Source organism: Aythya fuligula, chromosome 18 (assembly GCF_009819795.1).
Source record: "Aythya fuligula isolate bAytFul2 chromosome 18, bAytFul2.pri, whole genome shotgun sequence".
Lineage (NCBI taxonomy): Eukaryota > Metazoa > Chordata > Aves > Anseriformes > Anatidae > Aythya > Aythya fuligula.
In genome coordinates, this window is record NC_045576.1 from 4,064,359 (window position 1) to 4,089,540 (window position 25,182).

General features: G+C 44.3%; 2 protein-coding genes across 3 annotated transcripts in view; one reads left to right on the forward strand and one right to left on the reverse strand.

Moving 5' to 3' along the window:
• The window catches only part of RECQL5 (RecQ like helicase 5), a 37,955-nt gene extending 28,509 nt beyond the window's left edge, over positions 1–9,446 (reverse strand). The window contains exons 1-7 of the mRNA XM_032199502.1: positions 9,312–9,446; positions 8,082–8,203; positions 5,761–6,279; positions 4,956–5,061; positions 4,392–4,503; positions 2,123–2,285; positions 1,654–1,736 (exon numbers count right to left, since the gene is read on the reverse strand). Coding sequence (XP_032055393.1) covers positions 1,654–1,736; positions 2,123–2,285; positions 4,392–4,503; positions 4,956–5,061; positions 5,761–6,279; positions 8,082–8,203; positions 9,312–9,438 — 1,232 coding nt within the window. The 5' untranslated portion in view covers positions 9,439–9,446. The remainder of the gene's footprint in view (positions 1–1,653; positions 1,737–2,122; positions 2,286–4,391; positions 4,504–4,955; positions 5,062–5,760; positions 6,280–8,081; positions 8,204–9,311) is intronic.
• A 631-nt stretch (positions 9,447–10,077) lies between these two features.
• The window catches only part of SAP30BP (SAP30 binding protein), a 31,220-nt gene continuing 16,115 nt past the window's right edge, over positions 10,078–25,182 (forward strand). Inside the window, exons 1-3 of one of the 2 annotated variants that reach the window (XM_032199560.1) lie at positions 10,078–10,193; positions 10,365–10,474; positions 13,446–13,493. In XM_032199560.1, coding sequence (XP_032055451.1) covers positions 10,085–10,193; positions 10,365–10,474; positions 13,446–13,493 — 267 coding nt within the window. In that variant the 5' untranslated portion in view covers positions 10,078–10,084. The remainder of the gene's footprint in view (positions 10,194–10,364; positions 10,475–13,445; positions 13,494–25,182) is intronic. The other variant, XM_032199561.1, reaches the window with a different exon arrangement.

Consider the following 25,182-nt stretch of genomic DNA (forward strand, 5'->3'; position numbering starts at 1 on the left):
TAAGGTCAGATTTTCAGGTTCATTTTTACTGTTTGAATAGTGAAAAGAACTGTATTAATTCAAAATGCAAAAAAGAAATGCAACGTGTGGTATTCTCCTGAAGAGCACCTTAGTCTCCTGCACAGTTACAAACAGGGAAGCTGGTCAATGGTGCTGCAATGTGTGACCTTGGGTTGCATATCTTATATGTGTATGTATTAAGCTGGGGAAGGGAAGAAAACGGATGGGAGATGTGATTTCTAATTAGGTCAGCGAGCTTCCCTTACAGAAATCTCCTATGCAGCCAGTAAAGTTCTATTTCTATTGCTATTCACCTAAGCGAAGGAGAGTGTTTTCTCTCTAGTGCTTCTGTATTGCCTCACTACTGCAGCAGAACTGTTAAGAGAAGTTCCTCACTTAAATAGCAGTCAAGTTCTTTACAGCATACATGAAGGGGGTGATGCTGTAACTGGGTGATATGGATCCTACCTCATGCCCTGACTAGGAGACCAGCCTGGAATGTTCTGTGACTGCTTTTGGCTTGTGCAAGGTTAGTTCAGCGAGCCCAGTACAGTTGTCATGGCATTGGTGGCCCTTTCAAGAAACCACTGTCTGAGCTAATTCTGCAACCAACTGTAGGAGAATCAAGGAGAAACACAGACTGAGACAAGGTCTCCTGAGGTTAGACTCGAACCAGATAGATCCACCTCCTCTCACATGATATAAAATCTGGACATAAGCAGCCATCTGACTTAAAGCAAGAAGCTACTTCCCAGAATCATCCTAGCTTTGGGCAAAGAAGTGCTTGTTCACGTGCCCTGGGACCACTCAGCATTGTGCCTTCCTTCAGTATATACAGGGATCTCCCAAGACAGATCCATAAAAACACAATTTGTTTACCAAACGTGACCACAAGGAGAAAATAAGCTCACTGAAGTATCAGAAAAGCATGCCAGTCACCCTGAAAAACTTGTCCTAGACACAGGTGTGAAGAACGAAACAAAATACAAACTTAAAAGCAAGACACATGTTGACTACTTTCGGTTAGTGAATGCATACTGCTCTCTTACTGGCAAAATTACAACTTTGATGTCTCATGCAGCATAGCAATTAGTACAATGACAGCTTACAAGTCATGAACTAGACCTGAACGATGTGTGTTGTGGTTGCTAGTCTGCATTTAGATTGGGCACATCCATAATTTGGGCTTTTTTTCTGAAAGGTTCCAAGCACATAAGATCCTTGTAAGGTCAATGAGAATCAAGGATGCCTACTTCTTTGCAGACTGGAGCCCCTGAGATTTAGAGAAACATTAAAGTTGAACAGTTCCATTCTGTGATGATTAGGCTGCCAAGAGAGATGGCAGGTGAAGGAGGAAAGAGTCAAAACAAAAGCAACTGAAACTAAGTCCGTTCTCCACAGATAAAACACAACAAATTTCACAGCAAGAGGAATCACAGTTCAACATCTCAATTAACTCAGAAGTGCAAGTGAGTGACAGGCATCTCGGGGACACCTTCCTCAGTCCAGACAGCAAAATACCAGGCGATTCATTCAGTATTTTCTTTTTCCATAACATGCATTTGCGGAAAGATCTCAGCCATAACTGTGCCTCAGAATGGATAGGATATGGTTTCCCCAACATTAAACAACATTTGAAAGAAGTGCACTCACCCCAGCTCCTCGCAGAAGTTCACAATGGCATCAAAAGCTGTCATCACAGCTTTGTCAGATTCTTTTAAGGTGCCTTTTTTTTCCTGAAAGTAGACAGGACAAGAATTATAGTCTTCAATTTAAATACAAACAGATGAATTAACTCTACTGGTAACCACATCCAACCCTCCTGAACAATGTGATTAACTGGTACAGACACCATCCTTTTTCTGCTCCATGCTTTTGCTCACCCTTGCCTCTCTAGTAAGGCTGGAGCTAGTTCTGGCAGCCCTTTCCCTCCCTGCTTCAATCTCTTCTGCTCTCCCTTGAGACAGGACTACAGACAACTCTAGACCCAAAAACTACTACAGCTCTAGAAAAACTCATTTGATCTTTGCATATTCAGAGGTCACTGCAGGCAAGAGGCAAACAAAATCTGAGCAGAAAGGTAGCACAACTAGACACATAGATACTATTCTGCAGATCTTACCTGAATATTAGAGAGCTCCTTCTTAATCAGGAAGCTGACTTGATCCCGATCGTTCCTAGAGTAATAAAGGCGGCAGCAGGATGGCTTCCCATCTCTCCCAGCTCTGCCAGATTCTTGGTAATATCCAGCCATTGACTTGGCAATGTTCCAGTGAGCAACAAACCTGCATGTGATATGACAATGGGAAACATAAGGCTGTAGGTTTCTCAACTCAGTGCATACATGATTGTGTTGTTCATGGTATCAACATCAGAGTAAAAACTAAGGCAGTAAAAGCAGGATGTCACTCAAGATGGATGGAAGAAAAAGGGCACATGAATATCCCAAACAGGTATACAGTCATACAGCTATGAACGAGGACACAATCTGGACTATTTTATGATAAAACAGAGCATTAAAAAAAAAAAAGTCCTGTTTATTTTGTGAAACTCAATTTGAACATTATGGAAAATAATCAGAAATACTTGATTACAAAAAGACATTTCTTTGCCAACAAAGTCTGCGTGGGAAATTCCGTCTCACCAAAATCACTTGTAGATGAGGGCACCTTTCCCAGTCAGAGAATATGACTATGAATCATTACTAAACCGTACGTAATCTCTGAAGGAATGTTTTCAATGCACCACTACAAGAGTGCTTTAAACCTGCTTGTACTTGAATATTCAGCAATTCGGCTCATACCTGTGTTGAGGAGTCTCTGCACTTTACAGTACAGTAATGCTGCCAATATTTTAAATACCAGCCTGCCTCAAAACTGGTCCTTTTAAAGCTCTGCAAACCACTATGTCCCAGAGGCAGGCATGACGTGCGCAGGTGTGGCAAAAGATTAAAAGACGAAAACAAGTGAACTTGTTTCTCTAAACACAAACACCTTAAGACCAGGCCAGACACAAGGAATCAGAACCCTACATATTCAATCTCTATCGGGAAATTTACTGAAAGAATTAATAATCTCAACTAAAACTGAATTAGCAGTGAAAAAAAAAGAGGAGCTGACTCCATCAGAGACAGAAACAACACCTGTTTTCCCTTTTGTCCCAAAGGGTCACCTCCAGAACTTGTCAGACCTGATCTCACTCAGTAACATATGCATGAATACTCAGGACTCTGCCAACAAAGAGTGAAGGCTAAGCAGCAGGGCATTGTTACCTGGCCTAGGGTATCATATTCCTTAAACTATTGAAAAACAACTTGTAAGAAGTCTTTTTAACTTAATTTCTTGGAAACTAACCTTATTACAAAGCATTGTTCAGCCATATTTTATTCGTCATCAGCCCTATGCATTTCAGTTACTCTTTGCTGGTTTAATGCATCAAACTGGACAGAGACTAAATTTCAGCATATCATTAATTTATGCCGCTCTCCTAGGAGACTTCTCATTTCTCTACTGGGTAACAAGCATCGAGCAGTAAAATAGTCTATCACTGCTATAGGATCCCGTTGTCTGCCAGCACAGGGGTACACACAGAAGGGTGGCACAGTTGTGAACTGATGTGATCAACTCAGTGATGTCCTGCACCTCTCCTACAACAGTCACAGCAACTGTTTTATTTGGATTTTGAGTGAGGATCAGCTCCACCTAGGGTGTTGCGTGAGCTGCAGATGAGCTCTTCCTCTATTAAATGATCACAGTTCACAACACTAACTCAGCCCAGCCATATTGCTGTGCAGGAATTCTAATAACACAGAGCAATTATGGTGGCAATTAGAAGTCCCAGAGGAACCACAATTGAAAACATGTAAAAATTTCTGTCCTTGAACTAGAGTTGTGTTTTTCAAATGGTTATTGCCACTTGTGAACTGCCACCCCCCACTGCAGTTTGCAAAAGATCTCACCAAAAGCTGACTCTGACTATTTTAGTAGTGTATGAATTATTTTAGTTACAGATTTCCTTCCCACTGCCTTTTGACAGCAGTTATTGCACTAAGAGAAGTGAAAGAGACAGCTGTGACTGCATCTAGATGTTTCTTTTTAAAACCCTGGAGAGTGTGGCAAAAAAAAAAAAAAAAACATTCCTCCAATTTTCTTTGGTTTGAGGATGAATGGTAAAGAGATACTCTGGTGCCTTCTTTTTAATTTAATTACAAAACCCTTCCAAGGTTGTTTTTGCTGCTTCTAGGAAAACCTCCAGTTGTATTTTTGTGGGTTTCAGTGAGTGTTGATCAGGTGTTTGAGACAGATGTATCAGATAAGAGAGAGACTGAGGCTTTCCCTTCCTGCCGCTCAGATTTCAGTCTCTGCTGGAGCACAACTCTCAGTCTCACATACCTGACATTTGCTTTGTCTACTCCCATTCCAAAACTGATGGTAGCAACAATAACTGGGATCTTCTCCTCCATCCATTCATTCTGGATTGAAGTCCTGTCAGCTGCTTTGAGTCCTGGGAATGGAAAAAGGTGGAAGGAAACAAAACAAAACATCAAGTAGAAGTATTTTATTCCTTCTCCATTCTCCCATTACGAGCCAAGCCCCTCAGTAAGAACAGACTGACATACACACTCCTCTCTGCCCATGTTTAAATTGGCCTGGGATCAAGCAGAAGTCAGCAGCAGCTGTTTCTATTCCAAAACGAAAAATTTAAAACACTCTTGTGAAGAAACCAGTTGTTATATTTAGGCCATGCAAGATCCAACAAAATGAACAGTTCTGGAGCAAAGGGAATGCCGTTCTGCTGAGTGACCCGTATTTACCTCAAAGACCTGATGTGTGAGCATTAGACAGATTGCAGACCATGCCTAGAAAGCTGCTTGCTAGGTAACCCCAACCCAAGCCTTAGAGGTGGTACAGTTCAGTCCTACCAGCTCCTGAGAGATGCCAAAGCAGCTCCAGTACCTGCGTGATATGCCTTGGCTTTCACTCCTCGGTAGCTCAGTTCAATGGCCAGCTGGTCACACACGTCCCTCATCCTGCAGTACACAATGCCACAACCCGAGTACACCTGGGCAGAGAGGAGAGAAAGTCTGTGACACCACCTGACGCCCATCAGCAAAGCTGCAGTCCTTAGTGTGGATGAAATAGAGGGATGCCCAAGGCTCACCTCATCTCCAAGCTGATTCCCCAGCAACTTGAAGACATTGTCATGGCACAAAAGTAAATCAGACAAAGAGTTTCCTACAAGGCCTAGGAGACAGACTGAATATGGTCTCCCAGTCTTTTCCCAGTGAACACCAGGCAAGAAGTCTCTCTTCACATTACAGACAAATTGAGGTGCAGAGGGTGATTGAGTTGCTGAGAGTTATCCTGGATATTAGCGTTACCGCAAGCAATTCAATATGACACTAAGTGCTGCTGCTCACCCTTGCTATATTTCACCCTCACCACAGTGAAAGAGCAGAACCCAATCAAACACACACTTATCGTCAGGGACACGACAAGCCAAGACAGAAATGCTATTTGCATATTCCTAATGTATTTTCTTTTAGACCAGCTCTTTTCGGACGACACCTCTGTTTGAAAGAAATGCAACTCGATATTCTAATTATTTTAGAGGAACTGAAAAACTATTGAGCGCTTTCCTTCAGGGACCTCCTCCTTTGCCACCACAGCCCTGTCAGGGCCATACCAACCACCGGAAGATCGGTGACCATTAAGGAAGATTTTATTCAGTTTAGCCTTCTTCCCCCACTGAAAAACCTACCCCAGTTGTATTCTTCACTTCCAGTGCCTTCAGACAGAAATCCTTCAAGTTGGCATACGGATCAGTCAAGAGCTCTTTGAACTGCACGTCGTAGAACAAGTTAGATCTGAAGCACGGAGTCTTAAAGGTGGCAAGCGGCTGCTTTAGCTTCAGTGCCATCACGATGTCCTCCTGGACCTGCTTGGTGGCAGTGGCAGTCAAGGCAACACACGGCGTATTGGGTATGCGAGTGCGCAAGGTGCCCAGCCGCAGGTAGTCAGGTCGGAAATCGTGGCCCCACTGGGAGACACAATGTGCTTCATCGATTACCAGGTAGGACAGGAGATTTCGAGACAGCAGGGAGTTCAGCGTAGGCTGGAAGGAAGAGGACGCTGCCATCTCCGGGGTGATGTACAGGAGCTTTACTTGGGGCTTCTCACTCGCTAGGTCAGCCAGGATGGCCTTCTTCTCCTGGGCTGAAAGCTTGGAGTTGAAAGAGCAGGCTTTGATCTTCAGAGCCAGCAGGTGATCCACTTGGTCCTAAGGTAAATACAAAATGAAAATTAAATGAGAAACAAATGGCATTAAAGAAAGCCACCGGCACTACAAATGTCTCCTAGAGAGATCCACATGAGGCCCCAGCTTCCACCTCCAAGTTCAAGTCTCAGGACAACATTCACCTAGAGTCCAGCTGTTTAGAACTTCACCCCTATTTATTTCAATGATGAGTGCATCTGTTCAGCTCTAACATCCAACTCCTTTTCTTTTGGCTTCCATTCACTTTAAGATAATCATTTTGCTGCTAGGGCACATCAGCACGGATCTGTGCTAAATACCTGATGATAGCCACACTGAGCTGAAACAAGCCACCAGCGTGTCTCAGGACTTACACTAGCAAGTTGTCACAGATGGAAAATGAGTAATGCCACCCTACAAAAACAGAGCACACTTCATTCCAAAATAACCAAACAACTTTCCAAACACAGCTGAGGTATGAGATATGGCAAGTCACCTCTGCAATAGAACTGAGCGTGAACAAGAATCATGCCTTGAAAACCAAGAAGAAAACACAGCATCACATTCAGATACATCCAGACAAACAGTGGACACACAACCCACCTACCTACACTGAGCTGTTCGCTTGCAGTTGACTAGCACATAACATTTCAGAAGGTATGAACAGTCCTGAAAGATGGATGTCTCATCATTTCACTCAGTAAGTGCTTCAGTGACTGATTTAATAGGCACTGTTTCTGCTCACAGTCAACTTTCAACCTTCCCTATAAACTACAGAGACTAAGCTCTTGAAGGTGGGTTAGAATGAAATATATCACGATCTTTTCAGGCATAGCTTCCCCATCTCAGGACTGAATGAGAAAACCTCTGGAGGCTCACTCCAGCTCTGTACCCTAAGACTCACTTAGCCCATCTTCATCTACCTGTTGCTCTGACAAGTTCTGCTTCACCTGCAAATCTTACCTCTGGTAATTCGTTTAACCTCTATTTCACTGATAGAATATTTCCTGCGCTGGAGCTTAATTAGAAATTATCTCATTTGGAAAGAGTTCACTATTTACAACACCTTTTGGAGATGCATCACCAAGCCTGGTTTTAATTCTTGATGTATATTGAGACTGCAGAGGAGTTGAACAAAAAAAAAAAAAAGAACAACAACAAAAAAAAAAGCAAAAAACACAACAGCAGAAAAACAAAACAGCAGCCTACGCCAACAGGTATCATGCAACATTAACGCTACAGCTGCTATTATAGGGAAGTGTGAGGTGATGAAAACAGTACAAAAGACAAAATATATAAGCAAAAGGTCACACAGATGAAAGTGTTTAAGGAAGAGCTCTACTACAACAGCTTCTACCCATGACACAAAGACCACAACAAAAAGGCAGTTTGATGGAGAGCAATTTATGCCTACAAAGGCAACTTCATAATTCCCAGAGTTATTATTTTATAGGTAAAATGGAGTTCTTTTGTGGATAAAGACTCAGTTCACTACATTTGAGGTACTCTGCTGCTTTTGTACAGCACATGGGAGGTAAAAGACAACTGGAGAATATAGAAAGGATCAGTTATAAAAAACACCAGGCTATTATCAAAGAAGAAAAACCTTCTTTAACAGAGCTGCATAACATCAGACCAGAGGCACGCTAAGTTGCAGCCTCTTCACCTGTCACCAGGCTAAGGAAAACACACCAAGACATGAAGACAAGAATCCAGAGGCAGACTAACAGCAGGTTTGGGGACAGAAAGGCAAGAGGCAGCTGTGCCTCCAGAGTCTCCCAACCCCCTTCGCTGACTGCGTTCCACAGCTGACAGGAGACAGTTACCTGAATCAGTGCAATCAGAGGTGAAATGACAATGGTGATGCCCACTGCCAGAACTGCAGGAAGCTGGTAGCACAAGGATTTCCCTGCCCCTGTGGGCATGCATACAAAGACATCCTTCTCGCCTGCAAAGACAACAGAACAAAGCTCAAGGCTACTGAGTGGTGGCGAGTTCCCAGGGCTCTGCCTGGAGGGGTGGGCACGAAGGCCTCTAATCTGCGAGAAAAGGCGTATCTGTGCCGTATCTGTGCATGTACCTTGTGGCATACCAACAAAAGACACTTCATTTTAGGTTCTAAAAGCATCACAATACTTTGTATGCCGGCAGTGGTTTCCTTCAAATAATCTCTGATCACTTTTTAAACGATATGAAACAGCCTTACCTAAATACCAGAAGTTACACAGAAACCAAGATAAAGAGGAGTTAAACAACTGGTCCATGGTCATGCTAATTCTCTTCTACATGAGCTGCTTTCATTCCCCCCACAGCCCTCCAGTTACCAAACCACCAGTCCCAGGGCAGATCTGTATCACACCCTGTTAAAGCTTATCCCAAGAAGCAAATCCCAACCACGTAGGCAGTGTTATTTAGTAACTATTGCTATGCTAAGGAGCACCCACTTCACTCCAGGAAGATGCCAACGCACACAGCATTGAGAGGCAGAGCCACCCTGCTCACAGAACACTGCTTTTGGGCAGTCTGTTATCAACAACACAGCTGCTGGAGATGAACGAAAACCGTGACTGTGTCCTGCACGCTGGGTTTGGTGCTGTTCTGGTCTGCATTATGAGACCTGCGAGGAGAATGGACGGTAAGCAGCCCGTGTGTGTGCGAGCTGCCTGCCGAACCCACAGCGGTGTGCTGGTGGATGCATTAACACCAGGAAAAATGCGTGGTTCTGGTAACACCCACATGATTCAGGGATATAAACCTTACCAGAGAACCAGGTCTTCTGCTGGTACCACCTGTGCCTAACACCACCACAGTAAGCTTTACCCTGCAAGTGCGTGAGTGCAAACAGCTTCAACCCCATCCGACCACAGCCAGCTGGCAGACGCCTGTGGTGCTGATCCCAGCACCGCCAGCTGAGCGTTCCCCGTATCGTGTTTGTTGCAACCCCGTTCTTACCAAACACACAACGAGGCGGGCAGGCAGCGCACAGCCCAGCTCGGCGACCTTCCCCTGCAGCTCAGCCGCAGGACCGACCCCGGAGGGCCGGGACCCCCGCTCACCTCTCAGCACCGCCATGGTCGCGCTCTCCTGCAGGGCCGTCCTGAAGGCCTGGAAGCCGAACACCTTCCTCAGCGCCTGCCGGGCCCTGCCCTCCGGCCCGGGGGCGGCCGCGCTGCTGCTGCTCATGGCGGGGGGGGGGGCTGCGGGCGGCACGAAGCGGCAGTGAGCGCCCCGCTGCCCCTCAGGCGAGCCCCCAGCCCCTGAGGCGAGCCCCCAGCCCCTTTCCCCTTTTTTTAATTATTATTTTGCCCCCCCCCACACCCCCTAAGGCGGCTGCCCCGCACCCTCAGGGCTCTGGAGCTCGCTCCTGACGGGAGAACCGCGCGCCCCCCCCCGGCTGAGGGGGCTCAAAGGCGCCTCTCAAAGCGCCCCCCCCCCCCCAGGGACCCCCTCAGAGCCCCCCCCCCCACCCGCTCCGGGTCCGCCAGGCGCTGCCCGCGGCGCCGCGCGATGACGTCACAAGCCGCTCTTAAAGGGCCAGCGCCCCCCTATTAAAAAAACAAATCCCACCCCCCAAAAAAAAAAAAAACAAAAAACAAAAAAAAAAAACAACCCCTCCCCAGCGCACCCCCGCTCCTCCTCCTCACCCCCCAGCCTCCCCCCGCGGCCTGGCTGAGGGCTTTCGGGCGTCCTCGCTCCCCGCTTGATTTTCGCTTCCGGCCGCGCGCAGGGGGGGGGGGCGGCGTTGCTATGGCGACCCCGCCGCCCCCCCCCCCCCCCCCCCCCGACGTCAGAGGCGCGCGCCGGAAGCGGCGGCGGGGCCGGGCGGAAGATGGCGGCGGCGAAGCGCAGCGTCCTGTCCTCGCTGGCCGTGTACGCCGAGGACTCGGACCCGGAGTCCGACAGCGAGGCCGGGCCGGCGGGCGGCGAGGGGGCCGCGGGTGAGGGCGGGCGGGGGGCTGAGGGGCTGAGGGTGGGCCCTGGGGGGGGTGTGTGGGTGTATGGGGGTGTATGGGCGTCCCTCGTTGCTATCTCGCTTTCCTCACGTTTTTTTTTTTTGTTTTGTTTTTCTTTATTTTGCCTTTTTTCCTCGCTTTCCGCCCCCCTCTCAGGAGAAAAAGGCGGGCTCGTGTCTGTCGGGTATGGTGAAGACGACTTCACGCGGCTGGACGGCGATGAGGAGGGCTACGAGGAGGAGGACGAGGAGGCCAGCAGGCAGTCAGTAAGTACCCCCCGGCCCCTCAGCGCTCCCCCGGCCCCACGCCGCCCACAGGCCCCCCCTGCGGCCTCCAGCACCTTCCCAGCGTTTCTTTCCACTCTGCCCCCAAGGCAGTGCCTTCTCCTCAGCGCCCAGCATCTTTGGGTGCGGGTCTCCTGCTCGTCACTAACCCGTTGATGCTCTCTGACTCTTCTGTGGAAGGCTGGCAGGGGACACGCAGCTTTTCCTTCCGCAGAGTTAGCACACCTGGAAATGCTGCCAGAGAAACGCGCTGGTGCATGGGCAGCTGGATAACCCAAAAGAGCAAAGTTCTGCGATGTCCTAAATTATTCTTTCGTGTCTAACTCAACTTCCTACATCTGGTTAACTTGATGTAGTGGCGTTTTGTCTAGGCTTGAGTGGCTTTTGTTTGTCACAGGTGCATGGCATGTGTATAACTCCACCTGAACACCAAGGTACTTGGTGCATGGTCAGGCAGGGCACGTAGCTCGCTGCCTCAGAGTGCAGCTGTAATGCGCAAAAGGATAAACGTTTCCGTGTCTGGAGGAGCAAAGCAGTAAGGCTTGGGAAAGTGCGGGGCGGTTCTCTTCTTTCTCATCAACCTTTTGCTTACCTCCGTGTTGATGTGCTGGCCCTGCTCAAGTTTTTTGGCTACTTAGTACAGGAAGGAAATAGTGGTATTACAACTTTTTCTTAATGAAATCTATTTTATCCGCATTCATTCTCGTACAAGACATTCACTGCTCCTGCTATTTGCTTCCCCAAGTAGCAGACAAGAAACTTGTCTATTTTTTTTTTTAATTATTATTATTTATTTTTTTTTTTGGTTCTGTTGCTAACTGGAAGAGGTGCAAGCAAGAGCATTCAGGGTCACTGTCTGGCTAAGCCAAGTAATGAAGCTTTACTATCACTTTAGTCATTCTCCTGTTTATATCCAAGGCTTGGGGACTCTTTCAATAAGATCCTTCTTCTATAGAAGGTGGTAGTTGTGATCCAGGTGTTTGTTGACAGCTACTTGTGTAAATGGGGTAGCTTTTACTGCACACACAATTTTCAGTGTAAGTTGCAGTCATCTAACATCTGGGAGGTTCCAGGTGCCGTACAAATACCAGCAATTGGTTTAGGCACTCCGGTGTTTAGCCAGCGGATCTTGCACTTATTTTCAGTTATTGTACAGCAGTTGGCAGGTTACAAAGGGTGTGTTCTCTCTAGTCTCATTGCAGGCCAGCAACATGCATTTTTTTTATATTCTTGGACCAGAATTGTGAGCTTCCTTAATAGATCCTGGCGCTGGTACTTCTTGGTTACGAGCTGTTTTTGGAAAGCGGTGCCAATTGTTTTCAGGCTGGCCGGGGTTCTTATCCAAACAGCTCTGTGCTTGTATTGTCTACATTAACTGTGACTAAAAAGTCCCTTTTTTCAAGGGCAGTTTCAATAAAGATTTTTGGTTGTCATTGCTGTTGTTTCAGAGATGTCCTCTAGTAGGTTAGAAAGTTTTGGGAGCTGTTTCCGTTAAGTGTCTATATCATGAATGATTCAATCTGTTCTTTCATTGAAAATTGCCGATCTTTTTACTATGAGTGGGAGCATGGGTGGGAGGAAAACATCTGATCAAGTACCAAGTAATCTGGTACTGTGGTTGTTCCTTTAGCTATACGCTTACTGTTATTAAACTTTGCCTGTTAAGACTGAATTATGGGCACACGTTCATGTTTTAGGAAAGTTACACTGGAAAGTAGCTGAAGTGAAGAGGTTTGGTGTGTCACTTCCATGGGATATGCATGTTAATTCAGGCAATTAAAACTTACTGACATTATTGTGTGATCATTCTATAACTTGCCTTGCCAGAGCCTGTTTGTGTGCTAATACCCAGAGGTGGGCACTTCATTGTAAGCCCTTCCTTTCAGTTGCATGTAATCACCTCACTTCTTTTTTTTGTTTTTCTTTTGGAAGCTGAAACACCAAGTTCTTGTTTTGGGGCCAAAGTTGAAACTGAGTGGTGGAGTTAGGAGGAAAACCCATTCTGCTGAGTTGTGAGAGCAAGAAAAACTTTTCTGCTCCTCAAACTTGTTTTGAACCCAGACTATGTATGTGTGTCGAGGAGCATACCTGACTCTAGGATCCCCAATCAAGTAGCTCGTGGGGCAGTGGAGCAGTAGGTTTACCTACCAGTTTTGGATCACAGCTGTAGGTTACTTTTCACGTGGTACAAAATTTTTCTTAAGGCTGAGTTCAGTAATTTAAGCTCTCAGGAAAAACTTGCCCTTTTTTCTTTGTTCCTGGGTAGAAATGAAAACTGAATGTGGGCTGTTACCTAAAACTAAAGTTAGTTAGAAAACTGAAGCTAGTTCCCTTCTGTGGAGGTTCATGTCACCTGCAGGTGAGGCCGCGAGAGCACCACACAAGTAAGGAAAGATGCGGTGTCACCTGGCATCGCTGGGACTTTGAACTTGGTGCTAGGGCAGCCCCTCACCAAGCCTGCACGCTTGGTTGTATGGCAGGCACGCCGTGTGTCCTGTTTGTGTTGCTGGTGTGTGCTTGGGAGAGTAAAATAGGCCTTGCAAACGCTGCTTTCTGCGAGTACTGCTACACAGGAGCAAGTGCAAAGCCCCTGCCCACCAACTGGAAGAAGAATTATCAGCTGATGAATGCTTTTTTTCTGCAGTTTTGTTGCTGCTTATGGTCTAGCTCTGCACACTCGGGAGCTGCATGAGTTTTGCAGAGGGCGTCTTCTACTGAGTGATGCTTTTGCCTTAAAAGGGAAACAAAACAAAACAAAAAAAACCATGCAACTCCACTTCTTTTTGTGACTGTAGGGCTTGTTTGCTGGTCCTGAGTGGGTGGGGCAAAACTAACTTCCATTCAAAGGGTCTTGGACTACTGCTGGGCTGCCAAACACAAGCCCTTTGCTGTAAGTGCAGTTACTTGCCAAGCCTGCTCTTTAAGCTTAATCCTGTAAATTCTTGTCTTGTAGGAAGATGACGATTCAGAGACTGAAAAACCTGAGGCTGGTGACCTAAAGGTATTTGGAAGTGTGGTACGGTGGGGGAGGGAAAGTTCAGTACAAGAGGAATAAGTCTTAACAGCATGGCTTTGGTGTTCATTTCTGGTCTTCTGTAGCTAGTTTCATATGTTCCTTTTTGTAGCTGTAATGTGATTTCTGACTTTAGTTCTGGCTAATGCCAAAGGTAGTTAGCCGGTTAGGCTACGGACTGAATAACGATCAAGATCTGTGTTCATGAACTTAGTCTTCTTGTGAATTAAATCTAAGGTGGGTTTTCTGACAGCATCTTTTATATTTTGCAGTGATCCAGGAGACGTAGCATTCACTACAGAATTCTCTTATGTCTGACCAGCATCAGCTGAAAGACTTCATTTGGTTAGAACAACTTAAGTGATCTTATGCTCCTAGAGGTCATGTCAAAATCGACTCAGGTGTCTCCTTCTAAACAAAACTGTTTTCTAAAGACTTTTTTTTTTTTTTTTTTTTTTTTTTTTTACTTTTGAGCAAAGTGGTAAATGTGGTAAGATCCCCAGATCATTATCATAAATAGTTGAAATAATCTTTATTGTGAGGTTACATCCTGTTTCTGCTGAACAATGTGTTTAGCAGCATGTAAGAATGCATCAGGCAAAAAACACGGAGAAAGACAATGTACCAAATCCACCTGAAAACTGACGGAGAAGTGTGCATAATTTTCTCTATCAGATCAGTCCCCAGCGTAATATAAGCAGTTGTGTGGGATACAGAATGAATGACAGTTGAAAAGGCCTTTATTTTATCCAGTAGCTTCCTGAAGGATGCAGACAATCTCTGAGTTCTACTTAGGAATCCAGAGGGCCATATAGCAAGCTGAAACTGCAGAGCATGTGAATTGGCTTAGGGCTTTCATGGAACCATGAGAAGGCAAATGGATGTGTTTAGCTATCCTGCTTAAATGAGATTTGTAGCAGCACCCTCTTCCAGTTTCTGCAACACTTGTATGGGTTTACAGTGACAAGCAGAGCTGAAGCTTGGCTGCTCTACTGCACTTGGTGAGGTCTCTTGCATACACGTGTGAAATACCTTGTGGTGCCCTTGGCACAGAAGTAGGAGGCACTTGGAAATGGAATGTATTGTCTACTTTCCTTGCTGCAATGAAACTAAATTATGGTTTGTTTTGTTTTGGGAGGTGGTTCTTGGAAGAGAGGAAGTCATTGCATTCTTATCCCTCTTCTGCTCTTAAATTTTTTACATTATGCCTGGTTAAGCATGCTAGCAAAATGCTTCTGTTTAAAAAAAAATGCTAGATTCAAGTAAGTACTATTTGCTTACACCTCTTGAAAGACAAATAGATGGGTTTCTCTCAAATGAGATTTGGGTGTATGTCATCCTAATGAATGTTAGGAGGGCCCTGCTGGAAGTGTGTACATTTCTGCCTCCTCTAGAAGGACTCTATGACTTCAGGACAATGTAGAAAAAGTTTGGCAGCTAGAGAAAGATGAAAATCAGATTAGGGTAGTTCTTGTCTGAGTAAAGATGGAAATCTTCCAGCTGAGTTGTGTGGCTTCTGCTTTAATATGTTGTTGATGCTTCACGTTAGCTTATTTAAAAAGCTTCTTGATTTCAGTGAGTTCTACATGCTACCGTACAGATGCATTTTTCCCTTCTGAAGAGGAGCTCCATGTGGCTACAGAGCAGTGCCCCAGCTTCAGTGGGGAAGCAAGAAACTACCTTAAAAGAATTTGGTATCTTGAATGCATTCTGAAATAAGAACTCCACAAGAACTGAAGTGATTGTATATGAATTGTTCTTTGTTCAAAGAGAAACGTTTTGAGATTTTTATGTATTGTAAAAATGTCAGAAGAAAAGGCTGAACAGATCGTAAAAATGACAGTAAGTAGAATGGGCATCTTTCCTCTCAGCTTCTCGAATTTGGAATGTTCTTAGTCAGCACAGACATGCCTGAGTAGAAACAGGCAGTTCAGGTAACAGCATTCTTAGTGGTTAACAACAAAAGATGCAGGTGAGCTGAAGTGGTAGAGAAAAATGGTTATTTAGATCATAAGTGGACCACTTTTTCAGCTTCAGTATAAAGTTACCAGCTGTCAAGCTGGTGTTACTTCTCTTACAAAACTAGCTAAAATTGATTGTAGCTTTTGGCCTTCACAGATGTAAAGTAAAACACGATTCCTTCCATGTTAGCGTGGCATGGAAAGTGAGGATTTGAGAAGAATACCAGGGAGGCAAGTCTGAACATCAGCAGTTTCAGACTTTTATGTCATCTTTAATTGTTGCCTTTAAGTGAAAAAGGCAGTAGCCTCCTTCTCTATGCAGTACACTGCAAGGCAGCCCAGCGCTGTGCTGGTAATGGAGCAGGCATGTTGTTGGAAAGCATCGTGTGGGGCAGTGATGGAGTTGCACTAGCCATGCTGTTAAGAAATTCACTTGGGATGGGGGAGGATGGAACATTACTATAAAAGCAGCTTTACTCGCAGCAGTAGTAGATGTTTCCTATCCTCCTTTTCCACCAAGTGGCAGTGTTCTCCTGGTTCCTTCCTCATTGCTTTGAGATTGTGGTATCTGAAAACTAGAGAGTAAGAGTCATAGTTGCTCTAAAGTTAGACACTTGATTAATTTAAAATTTTACTTTGGGGTAATATTTCTTTTTGTCCCAGCTGAGGGCTGTAAACTCTTCTTCCTCCATCAATCTCATTGCAAGATGTCAAAGACATGTCTAAGTTGGTGTGGGCATCGTGTATATGGCCAGGGTGTTTCCGGGGTCTGAACCTGTGTGTAGTCCTTTAAAATGCATGACTGAGACAAACCCACTGCAAATGACCAGTTAATTACAGTCTTTTCAAGCCCTGGGAATATATTCAGATTTGCTTCTAGCATTTGCTTCACTGGATGTGTGGTGAATGAACTATTTTGAGATTCTCATTTGAATAATTCACCAGGACACTGCGTATGGAGGAGGAGTTCCCTCATTGCTGGTGCATCCCGTGGTTTGGCCTCATGCTGCAGTTGGATAGTAACAAACACAAAACCTCCAGAAACTTCAGCTGGTGCCAGCTGTGGATATAGGCTGAGGCTACTAAAAAGGGAATGCTGTGAAAACTGGCAGTGACAATTAAAATGGTAAAGCGGTGGGGGGGATAGTGGAATTTGTGGCCTTTCTCATAGCTCCAACGGGGAGATATTTTTCTACTCCACCCTATGGTATTTAAAATTATCTTATGTTTTTTAATCTTGATTCCAGGTAGCATGCCCTTGTTGATCGGGAAAGCACATCCGTCTGTCCTCACAGCCTTTGTTCCTCACTAGCGATAACGGCAGTATAAAGGGCTGGATGGGACTGCAGTTCTCGTGATTTTTTTTTTTCCTGCTTAGCAGCAAGTCACAATAAGCTTTTCAAGTTAAAATGCTGATGTCTAACTGCTGTGTTCTGTCTATCCTCGAAGAGTCAAGTGGAGACTTACTATGAACCTGTTTGGGGGAAAGAAGCATAGAAGAATATTTAAGCTTCGTCAGTCATCTGAGAGTGTTCTTCCAGAACTAGCCCATAGGATTCTCTGTTACTGAGCACCTGTGAGACGGTCTTGACCACTGTATGCTTATAGCAAACAAAAAAAAAACCACAAAAAACCACCACCAACAAACAATAGAATTGTCCTCTTTAAATAGAAAAGTCAGATTTCTTAGATCCTGTGACTGTTTGAGGTGCTCCCTTGGAAAATGGGAGATTCTAATCTAGGTAAAACTAATTGATCTTCCAATTTGACTCTGAGAGGATGTGTTCAGGCTCTGAAGCAGAACATGTTTGTTAGTAACCAACATCACTTCAACGGTCCCTGCTTTTAGTATTAAATAAGCAGTCACAAATGGCAAACAAAGCAAAAGCAAAGTCTTAAAGGGATTTCAGAAATAAAGCTTTATTGCTTAGAAGGGAAAAGAAATGGTCAACAGCAGCTGCTGGCAGAGGAGTGATGTTAAGATGAAATCCCATAGCCTGAATGGCAACTTTATGTTCTTTCCTCAGATGATGGAACCGTGAGTACAAAACAAAGGACACTGAAAATACCCCAAATTCGGTGTTCTGGTAGCAGTGTTGGTTTGGAGCGAGGAGGGTTAAAGGGCTCTGCAGTGTGTGCAAGTTGCTTGGGCCCCTGCCAGCAGCTGGCTATGGTTACAGCCTTGATGCAGTAACAAGATACCAGCCTTCAGAGCTCACTAAATGGACCAGCCCTGCAGGAAGAAGGAAAATGAACCTTAAATGAAATATTGACCTTGTGCTCCAAGTCTCACCTGAGGGATTCTGTACTTCATGTTGTAGGGCTGCATGAATAACAGATTGCAGGCGTTGATCGAGCCCAGCCCTTCGGCTTGGCCAACTGGAGTTTTCACAGGGGGAATCATTAACTCTTGAGCTTTGATTGCAGACTAGCCCCGCACAGGAAAGCTGATAAATATTGACACTCCCTTTGCAAGTGAATGCCTGACGCATGGTAACAGTTCTTGAAAGCAGTGGCTTGCAGAAGTAGCTAAGTTTTCTGGTTTTGTTTTAAGGCTCCCTCTGCATCTTTGTGGTGTTACAGTGAGAGGCATCCAGAGGGGGAGCTAGCAGAAAGGCGTTAAAGTTTCAGAGGAATGCTATGTTTCCAAGCATGTCTAAGTACCATTTTTTGACAGTCATCGGAGCTGTTCAGCTCTTATTGATCCGCTCAGCCTGTGAAATAATTTCCATGTGTTGTGGTGCGTAGATGTGCACCAGTACTTAAGTGGAGGCTTTTGATTGTGATGTTTATTTTGCCTGCCCATTAACCTGTTTGTTTAAATACCAAAATTATCTTGATTTCAAGTAAAAGCGATAAGGGATAAGAAGCAGTAAATGGGGGATTGTTCAGTAATGTAGTCCCAGAAGTCACTCTTATTTTGACAAGGCGTGTTAGTTTTTCTGTATTCAACATTCATTCTCAAAAGATGTCTGAATCTACTTAGTTACATTTATCTTGTGTTACTTTTGCTCTGAAGAAGAAGGGAAAAAAAAAGTGTATTTGTGAAAAGTCATATCAATAGAGAGCTGTTGTTATATTTAGATATTCCACTGCAAAGCCTAAAAATGGAGCTGGCCTTAGTAAGCTTTAGAAAATGAATTGGAATTGTTTACTTTGGTGGTGGCAAAGTATGAAAGTTGCTTAGGAAATACCAGCCCTTGATGCATTCAGCTGCTGAGAGGGAATCCTAAAAATTCTGCTTAGAATATATTTAAGGCCACCTGACTGAAGAGTGAGTATTAAAACTACTGTTTTGCTAAATATATATATATGACACTGTGCACTCTCAATGGCTGGAAGGGCTGTATATTATTTTTCTTGCAGAGGCTAGGTCTGGTAGGACATAACCACATTCTAAATGTGCAGTAGAAAGGCACTCCTAATGTCTCATCAGAATCAAAAAATTAAAAAAATCATTATGTTCCCCTGCCCTCCCTAATCTTGGCACTTTGAGGCTCTCTGGGTTAGTGTTTTGGCCTCTGACGGACAGAACTGGCAAAAGAACAGCCGTACTTTAAAAATGCCCTTGGGTTATGCATGGCTGTGCTAGGTGCCTCCACGCAGATTTCAGGGCTGGAGTTGAGGTTAGATCTCCAGTGGCTCGTTTCCCTCTCATTTCTGTGCCTGTGAGTACAGCCTGAAGCTACGAGTGATAAGCTGTGCAGTTACTCATTGCATTCTGTGCTCGGTTTTCCTCCTAATATACTTCTGCAAAATGCTTTCTGCACTTCCAGCTCGGCATACTTTCCCTCGTTTTGGCACGCTGTCTTCCAGAAAGTTTGGTGGTTCAGCAGGCGGCATTACACGTGGAAAGCCTTTAGGGGGAGTAGAGTTAACTCAGCCTCTAAGGCTGTCCTCTGTGCCATTAAAATGAGTGTTCAAACATTAAAACAGCTGATACCTCTCCTCCTTCCTGCTTTTAACCACGTGGCTGACCTTGGTTGATGCCAGAGAGTAGTATCAGCGGCAGGTAAATGGCTTTGCATGCAGGAACCATAGTAAAGTTCAGCATCTTTGACTTTTTTTGTCCCTTTCCCTTGTGTACTTCTGTGTCTCCAGCTCTCTCCGCCTGAGAGGGAGATAGATCACAGCATCGTTGGTCTTCAGAGCTGCCTTACCTCCTTCAGAGCTGCTGGCTTCAGTCCAGCTCGCGAGCTGTTTGGAAGATGAGACATGTCCATGGACATGCTTGTTCCTTCCTCCCCGCCAGGCATACATGCTGCAGCAGACTCCTCACTCCCTGCAGTACTAAATACCACAGATTATTGACACAGGTGTGGCTTGCTTTTCTCCAAAGGAAGAGCCAGGGTGTTTTTTTTTTTTTCTATTTGCCTTTAAACTTGAAGAAAAGTCCTCTCTGGAGCTGCTTCCCGTTGCATATTTCACCTGATAAAGGTCTGAGTTCTTCAAGTCCAGTTCTGCTGTGTTGCAATTATTTCTGTCTGCTGTACTGAAATAGCCTGGTCTGAGCCTGCACGTTGGTGCTTGTCGGAGCGAGAGTCTGAACAGTCAGCACAGATGGAGGATTGCCTCAAACACCAACAAATAGCAGAAAATAGCTCCTTCCAGCCTCCCTGTGCTCGGTACAGAAGGCTGGAAATCTGCTAAAGCTCCATGGGATCTGCTGATCCCAAGGAGGATGTTTTTACACCCTGCCTCTTCTCCAAACCCTGAAGAAGAATTTTTGGTAGTATGTACCTGGACAGAAAGCTTGTGCAAGAAGTTAGTTGTCTCAGCTCTTTTGAGCCTTTTTCTTGTTGCTGTTGTGGCTTAAGACTTCTCACAGTCCAGCTTCACCTTTAGCTTTGTTTTGCATTGCAACAATCTGTTTGTTATTTTTTTTAATAAATCAGGGTAGCTTGACACCTCAAACCGTGTCATGTGGTGCTGGTACTTGACCTCTGAATTCCTGTTCCCCTGTAGGAAGCAAAAGTGACTTGAAAGCAGAATTAATGGGCTCTGCAGATCAAGAAACCTCTCTCTGGACCTTGGTGGCTTCTGGTGGAGCCTGCTGGAAGCTATGCTGGCTGCTCTCAGAGCAGCTGTTAGCTGGCGTTCTGCTCTCGGGGGCTGCACAATCTTCATGTAGGTTGCCTTGCATGCTTGCAGTAGAGCGTCCTGGTCGGTGTTTGTGCTGTGGAGAGGCTGCACTATCTGGTCTTGTAATAAAGTGTATGCACGGGGTGATCTGGAGGCATTTAGAGTGAGGTGGAGGAGAGAAAAGGGGCAGCACACTGAGGCATGTGGCTGTGGGGCCGAAGCTCCGTACCAATACAAGCATTATTAATTGTCCCTCCGCTTGGAGAACGGGAGTCTTGGCATGCAATTCCTTGACTGGAAATTACTTCTTGCCTATCTTTGTCAAATATTGAGTTAGCATATGTCAGGTGAGTGCAATCAAGTTTCAAAGAAGTTATTTAAAGGCTTTTATGGTATGAAAGCTTCTCTCTTCCAAAACATTTTCTCACTGAAATGTTTTGCCAGGTCTTAGTGTTTTTCAGTGTTTTGTTTTGTTTTTTGTTTTTTTTTTTCCAATAGAATTGAAATGAACTGAGGGAGTATCTTTAGACTTAATTTAGCTTAAAAACTAAGAGACAGTGTCAGCTACGCATGCTCTTTGTTTTGGTAAGGATTAGATAAGGATTTAAGCAGGAATGTCTCAGGAGTTGACTCTTTCTTGTCTTGTTCTTCCTTCCCTCATTTTGCCCGTGACAATAATATCTCAAAATAGGTTTGTACAGGCTATACATAAGCTTTCCTGAAGACGAATGCACGAGTTGATTCCCATAGGTGGCTTATTTCTAAGCTGCTGTGCTGCTCTTGCTATCTGGATCATGGTGCCTGCAGCTTTTTCTTAGTTAAATTTCTTATCCTGTGCTGGGCAGTTTGCCTGGAGCTATGTATCAGAGTTGGCAAACAGGATATGGCTGTAGGAAATGGGCTTATTTCAAGCTTTCTCTTGGGATTCTCCCATCTCACAATACAAAAAAAAAAAAAAAAAAAAAAAAAACAAGGGGGGGGAGAATAAAAGCACTGTACTGCAGTTCCCTTACTTTCTCTTCCCCCGGACTGAGTACACGTCGCATCTACTCTTTGTCCTCTGCCTTGTAGCATGTCAACATTGAGCAGGTCTGGTGAGCAAGAGGTAGAAAGCTCTTGTCATGCGCTTCTGATATTAAATGGGAAGTTTCTGGTGTTCTTTACCTATGGGCACCTTTGATACTTGTAGAACATAACTGCTAGCCTGTTCCTTTAAAACAAAACCAAAGTCCCTCTTAAAAAAATACAACCAACCAAAAAAAAAAAAAACAAAAAAAAAACACAAAAAACCACCACACGTTATCCAGAGATCTCTCTCTTGCTTGCCTACCTATGAACATTTCACCTGCTTGCTCTTACAAGGACATCTTCACTGTCAGCCTCGACAACTGTCAAGTATTCTAAGAATTTGTGCAGTTAGTTTCTTTCCATCGTTCTCAGCCAAATAAAGTTGTTGATATGTTACGAGTACAGGACATAGTCTGAATTGTAGATTGGAAGGGAAAAAACACAAAAAAAATTCCTGGCAGTGGCTCAGATGAGAGAAATCCATTAACAGCAATTTTACAATCCATGTACCAACTGCTGCAGCAGCAGGTCCACTGGCTACTGGTGGAAGGATTACACTCAAAAATCGTCTGCATTAGCATCTCCAGACTTATCCATCAGTGTGACTGGCCTACAGGTTCTGTGGGTATCAGTCTAAATTGTTAAATTTGTGTCTTTGTGCAAGCAATCAGGTGAAGTAGTTGGGGGAGAGAAGAACTTCTGTGATGCAACAGCACCTCTGAAAAAAGAGCACATGATGTTGAGGTGTACTGTGGAAGCTTCCTAACTACACTTTTTTTTTTTTTTTTTTTAATATGAGCTGGAAGTGAGTGGAAGGAGGAAGCTGTAGGGCTAAGTTGGCTGCAGGTCTGGGAAAAGCAATGGAGTGGTGGTAAATCTGGCATCAGTGTCTCCATTTTTATTTTTTAAACTTGTAACTTAAAACAATCGGCTTCTGTTTTTCCATCTTTTCTGCCTCCCTGCACAACCATTCCTTCTTGTAGCTTGTTAGTGCAGGTGTACTTCATATGCAACTGCTTCCATGAGAAACTGCAGGTTGGATTTGTACCCTTTGGCAGCAGTGAATGCCAGCAGTTATGTCCAATGTGAGCTTTGTACTGGATTTATGGATCTTGTTTCAGGAAGGATTTAGCAGGCATTGTTGTAAGCCAGTCCATTCTTTCCATTAAATAAAGCTGTTCTGGGCAAACCTTTCCAAACGTGAATTCATCAGTCTCAGATTCATATTGTTTTTGTTTCCTTCCGTTAATCTGTGTTCCACACTGAGGATTGTGTTTGCTTGTTTCTTTTCCATGGAACCTGAGTAGAGGCTGGGTTTTATGTAACTGAATGGAAACACTACAGCTGAAATGATGGTCTGTATTCCACCTTTCTGATGTGAAGTCTTAAGTCAAAACACATTGCTCTCCTTATGTGCAAATACACACACACTTTCAGTTAGGTTTTCACGTATTATAATCAGTTAAGGAAGAAAAGCAAACTGTCAAACTGGGTTCATATTAGCTAGGCTCTTACAGGCAGCATCGTCTTGTCCAGGGCTTGAAGAAAGTGTGTGTCTGGGAGTAGAGGTGGCAATGGAAAAGCTTGACCTGATTGTAGATGGGAATAGCAATAGAACATCTGCTTTCTGCTGTCAGTGAGGGGATACCTGAAGTGGACTGAATCACCCTTAGAAGCACAGAAGTTGTGACTTAACTTGGTGGTCCAGATGGATTTTAAATGTTTGTTGGTTTGTTTTTAATACCTTGCTTTTCTCTTTAGCAGTCAATGTTCTTGTTTATATTCTTCAGAGGCTGCCCCGTGTTAGTGTCCTGTAGGGGAAGGCAGTCTGTCTTCTGCTTGTCGTGCTGTCCTTAAGTCTTCTTCCAGCTTGGATCTGAACTTCTACAGCATCCCTTGACTCACTTCAGTCAGTCAGTTGGAGCAAGGCTGTCTGCCTTTAGGCCCTTAAACAAATGATCTTGTGAAATCCGGGTTGCAAAATAAATAGCTGCCAGAAAGCCAACTTGCTGAGTACATGAAGAGTGAAGTGCAGTACTACTCTTTTTTTTTTTTTTTTTTTTAAAACTTATTCTGGCCATTCTTAGAGGCTATCATATAACACTAGATGGAATAAAATGGCTAGGGAAAAAGAATAAGAAAGAAACTTTTTTTTCCATGAGTTTTTTATTTCAAAATGTTAGTTATATTAAAAATTCTCTCTAATGTGTCCAGGCTGACTTTGTGCAAGTAGCAAGAGCCTGGCTGCAGAAGTCAATTCAGAGATACTCCCATGCAGCCTTTCAGAGGTTGGCTTTTTGAAAGCTGTGCAGTATTGGAAGGTGCCACTAGGGAAGTCTTAACCTTGCTATTTTTTACTGATCAGGATGCAAGTGGAAATGGATCCGTTAAGTAATGCCTGAAGCTCTGAGATACTTGAAGACTGTAAGAGCTTTCATATACGTACTCTGATGGAGAGGTTTGATGTATTGTGCTTGTAACCACTCACCTGCTTGATTTTTTGTGCTCTTCATGTGAGATACTAATAGCTCTTCATGTAAGATACAGGTACGTAGGAATGTGGGTGTTGATGAAGCAATCTATGAAAAGATCATCTTGTCCTGAATGGATTTAGATGATTTCCCTACTTTAAGTCCAGTTATATTCAAAATTTTCCATTACTTAAATACCTTGGTGTTCCTTTGGAAGTTTCATGTCTGTGTATAAAATGCCTTTATAAAATGCCCTTTCACAGCTAAAACCTAGTAATTGTGTAGTATTTATTGTACCTTGTTACCTCACTTGTTGATTTTCTACCTCGTTTAACCTTATATTGGGTTAGATCTGCAGAAAATGCTTGTTTGCAAATGCTATCTGTTCTAATCAATTCACTGTGTTCGGCATCTGTCTCAAGACTTAAATTAGCCTAGAGGAATGTAGGGCATTACTCGACTAAAGGTATGACCGTCCTTAATTTCTAGATCTTCAGTAGATCCTCAGAGGTTTGAACCTCAGACGTCTTAAGACCTCTTAAATCTCTCATCAGCCAAACTGTACATCTTCAGCCAAGCTGTTGATACTTGCCTTGCCATAGTGTTGGACAGTAAACTGAGCAAATATGAACAAGCACGGGAGGAGGAGTCGGTCATCCCTTTGTTTTTGGAAGGCATTCGGGAGGCTTGAAAGTAGTCCGACTTAATGAAAAGCTGTGTTGATGTCTTCAGCTCGTTAACGACAAAGCAGTGGGTGTTGGTACGCGGTAACTCATCAGTAAGCAAAATTCATATCCTTTGGGCAGCGAGGTGTGGTTATACACTAGTGAGCTTGTTTTCTTTTGCTTGATGTAGCTCTAGGGTTTCTGGTGTCTTAGTTATGTCCGGAGGATGTGGAGACTAGACTTGCTCGAGCGGCTGTGGTGAGATGGGTGTAGGCGATCAGGCCAGGTAGATGCACAGCAGTGGCTCTAGGACAGGTTTTATTCCACCCGTTACAAATGGGGTGGACTCGTGCTGTAGCTCTAGGATTAAAGGATACAGGTTGAAGTAAAACTTGCTTCTGGTGGCAGGAAACTTATTGATGATTCCAGA